The sequence below is a fragment of the Octopus bimaculoides genome, chromosome 10, assembly GCF_001194135.2.
Source record: "Octopus bimaculoides isolate UCB-OBI-ISO-001 chromosome 10, ASM119413v2, whole genome shotgun sequence".
Taxonomy (NCBI): Eukaryota; Metazoa; Mollusca; class Cephalopoda; order Octopoda; family Octopodidae; genus Octopus; species Octopus bimaculoides.
Genome location: NC_068990.1, coordinates 79,665,997 through 79,670,023, shown reverse-complemented (window position 1 = coordinate 79,670,023; position 4,027 = coordinate 79,665,997). Strand labels below are relative to the sequence as shown.

The following is a 4,027-nucleotide window of genomic DNA, read 5'->3' as shown; positions in this document are numbered from 1 at the left end:
GGCCGATGAATTAAGTATCAGTTGCGTACTGATGTCGATCTAATCGACTGACCCCCTCTTCAAAAGTTTCGGGCCTTGTATCTAGATTAAACAATACGTACACCACCCCTTTTCGGCGTAACAAAAACCCTAAACACCGGGTGTCCGTATTCTTTACTTGCGCCTGAAAAGATTTCATGCTCAAAAAAATTATGTCAAATGGTGTGCTTTTTCCGAAAATTCACTGGGTGCCTACGACAGTATTTCTAGTAAAAAGGGGAAAGCAAGGAATGAGGCAGTGAAGATTGAAAAGGGGAAGAAAGAAAAAAAAATTGTGGCTGATTTGGCGAAATTCTGGTTTAAAAGTACACAATACGTCAAACTGATAAATAAGGTGGGTGTGAGAGATGGTCGAGATGTGTGCTTAAAAATAACAGCTACATAGCCTTTAAATCACCGTTTTTTTTGGGGTTTTTTGAGTGGTTTACATAATATGAATTTTCGTGTGTAGAACACATTCGCAAAAATTTTCTTTAAAAATTCAAAAAAAAATAGTTACGAGAGGCTATAATGATGTACTTGACCAGAATTCCACCGCTGGCTTTTGTTAGTTTGAGAACTGTTGATCTTAGATTCATACTCGCTTTTTGGTAAAAAAAGCATAGACGGTTGAAACGCCTCATGGTACTAAAGCAGCACGGACCCGAACGCGCAGTCGCGCGTCCACGCTAGCTAGTCTTGAGCGGTCGATCCTAACCCTAACCCGCGTGTGCAAATTGAATACGTGTTTAGGGTTAGGATCCACCACTCACGACTAGCTAGCGCGTTCGGGACCGTGCTGCTTTAGTAGTACCCGCCTCATTACTGGGATGAAAGGTTATCTCTTGAAATTTGAATACGAATTACGCATAACTGAACCGTTAGATATTGGCAGAAAATATGAATCGGACCGTCATCTCAGGAAATCCTCGTATTTGTAGTCATAAATTTCTATACAGTCAATCACCAGCTACAAAATCGTAGCGAAGTCTAACGCCCTTCCATCTAACAATATCAGAAGACAAATAAGCTGGCCGCAGCATAAGCAAAAGCTCATGTTCAAATTTAAGCAAATCATTAACCAAAACATTTTAATACAAAGATGCCGTCACTTGAATATGTCCAATTGCTGAAAAGTAAAAAATTCGTGAAACAAAAGGCAATTTTTAAATCTACGAGAATTCAAACCATGTACGTAGAAACTAGAAAATTTGCACATAATGGAAAACGTGAAGACAATTTTTAAAACTATCAAAGCGAAAAACAAAAAGGTTAAACTCGAAATAAGTCTATCGCATTCAACAATCAGGAGAAAACTAAACGTAAAATGTGGTGGCCCTCATAAGGGCCGTTTGTTGAAAAGCAAGGCAATTATTTAGCTGCTTTGTGGGTCTTCTTTGGGAGAAGGACAGCCTGGATGTTAGGAAGAACACCACCCTGGGCGATGGTTACTCCAGACAGAAGTTTGTTCAATTCTTCATCGTTACGGATTGCTAACTGCAAGTGACGGGGAATAATTCTACTCTTCTTGTTGTCTCTGGCAGCATTTCCAGCCAATTCCAACACCTCAGCAGCTAAATATTCCATTACAGCAGCAAGGTAGACCGGGGCCCCTGCACCGACACGTTCGGAATAGTTTCCTTTGCGTAGAATACGGTGAATACGGCCGACGGGGAACTGAAGTCCGGCACGAGAAGAGCGAGTCTTGCTCTTTGCCTTTGCTTTGCCTCCTTTACCACGTCCAGACATAATGTGAGTTGATTACAGTTACGTAGCAGACAGCTAAAATGCGCTCTATGTTCTTATCGTCAGTTTAAATAAGCTATAGGTCTCAACAGTTAGTCAGCTAATTAGGCGGAGTTAGAGCTGTCACCTGACTGTCATCCACCAATGAACTCGTAAGGCGCTAAATTCAAAAGCAAGATTACCATTTGTTAGCCAGTGCAGATAATTTTACCTAAAACAAAAAAACTACGAGCCTATTAAAATGCAATTTGTAATCAACTATTGTCGGTATTAATAACGAAAGACTTCACCCTTCATGAGATCTATAAAATAAAATACTAATCAATTTAATCGATGTCAAAACAGACTGTTAAAATAATCAATAATAATAGTAAAACGCCGGGGAAAATACCCTTGCGGTATTTATTACGTCTCGAATTCAATCGAGTCTTTTTGAGGAGATATAATTGCTACATTTTACATACATTTTAATTAAAACGAACAACAGTTAGCAACTATAGCGATCTTCGGATTCATATGTACTTACATCGCCGAATTTTTATAAGCATATTTACTCGGTAGCGTGGTAGCTTTCGCTATTGTTTTTTGTGTTGACTTGAGGCACCTTCACGGCTTTCCCAACTAGAGGAACATCGAGGATGTTGTAACGAGAAGAGGACTTCACTAACAGCTAGTTGGTATTCGTTTTCAGCTAATAGAGTAGTTATATAGAATGAAAACCCTTACTAAAGTACTCAACTGACTGAAGAATCGAACGCTCCGACCCCCTATACATATTTGGGGCTCTAAGTACAACTCCAGAATTAATAATAAAAGCAAATCAATACGGGAACGTACAAGTATGGCCTCGGGTTTCCTGAATAAGCGAAACGAATCGTTTCGCTTGTAAAGGGTTGAAAGTCAGATTTCTGTTATTGCTGAGCAGCTTAATTTGGGATGGGCGGGTCACAACCACAGATGTATCCATGCCCACCCCTGACTTGGTTTCCTTCTAACTTCCTGAAAAATGGTTATTCTAATAAAATTTCCAGACATTTCAGATTGTAGATTATATTAGAATTTCATGTGATAGAAAAATGGTGGGACATATAAATTATTACGAAAATGTAACAAAAACGCCTGTGAAAAATTCCCAGACCCTAACCCTAACCCTCACCCGTTAACGAAAACAACAAAAAAAGTTTGCTGGGTGTTAACAACTGTGTAGAAAATCAATAGGAGAAAAAGAATTGCGCAAACAAACCTGGTGGGAGTGGACTTTCGAAAATTCACAAGATCCGATTTTTCCCTCGTAACTTTCATGAAAATGGATATAAATTTTTTTTTTTTTTACGAAATCCCACGTTTTCGGCTATGGAGAATCTGATTCTGAAAAAAATTGCAAAATTTCAATTTTTAAAAAACTACCCTCTCAATTCTACGTCCTTGGCCTTCAAGCAGGCTATCCATATGCCAGAAGTAACAGCCAAATCTCACAAAACTGCGATAACATAATGAAAGAAATACGTAATCAATCTACTCATCTTTCTGCAAAGATTTCTTTCAGAGTAATATGACAAAGTAATTCATGCGAAATTAAAATGTTCATTTTTTTTCACATTATTTACATTTGACGGATATTTGTCCTTATCTTGTTTGTTGTTAAAATTCCTAAGGTATTTTTCGATATTATTATTATTAATATTATGCAGGTCACTGCTTGGAATCGAACTCGCAATCTTGGGGTTACTAGCCCGCGCTCGATTCCAATAATAACAACATCGAAAAAGTACCTTAGGAATGAGAACCCAGGTTCGAAATATCCAAGACACCTGATGAAGGCTGGAGGGTATATTTGCCGAAACGTTGTGTTAACAACTAACAAGATGAGGATAAATATCTGCTAAAGGTAAATAATTCATCTCTTAAATATAGAACTGTTCATTTTTTCTTTCTTCTTTTTTTTTTGAAAGTTACAAAAAGTTACCGAAAGTTTTCAAAAATAGCAAACTCTTTTGAAAAAAGAAAAGTAAAAATAGCAAAGAAATACTGTGACAAAATGAAATTAAAAAGGATCGTTTGACTAGAGCAAAACATGGTGTTTGTGGAACTGAAAATGGTCTTGCTCATTTGAGATTTAGCTGTTATTTCTAGCATGTGAATAGCCTGCTTGAAGGCCAAGGCCGTAGAATTGGGAGGGGAGGGTGATGGGTTTTTTTTTTTTTTCCCCCAATATATATCCATTTTCTTGAAAGTTACGAAGGAAAAATCGCATCTTGTGAAT

The 4,027-nt window shown here is 37.8% G+C and overlaps 1 protein-coding gene across 1 annotated transcript; it reads right to left on the bottom strand.

Annotated features, from left to right (window-relative positions):
- Window positions 1-1,295: 1,295 nt before the first annotated feature.
- LOC106876613 (histone H2A) lies at window positions 1,296-1,829 on the bottom strand. Its single transcript, XM_052971327.1, has one exon. It carries the CDS (start codon window positions 1,765-1,767, stop codon window positions 1,390-1,392), a length of 378 nt encoding a protein of 125 aa, XP_052827287.1. The 5' UTR covers window positions 1,768-1,829; the 3' UTR covers window positions 1,296-1,389.
- Between the last annotated feature and the right edge of the window lie 2,198 nt (window positions 1,830-4,027).

What these genes read in the sequence shown, in the direction of transcription:
- LOC106876613 (XM_052971327.1), bottom strand. Translation starts at nt 1,767, where the DNA reads ATGTCTGGACGTGGTAAAGGAGGCAAAGCAAAGGCAAAGAGCAAGACT.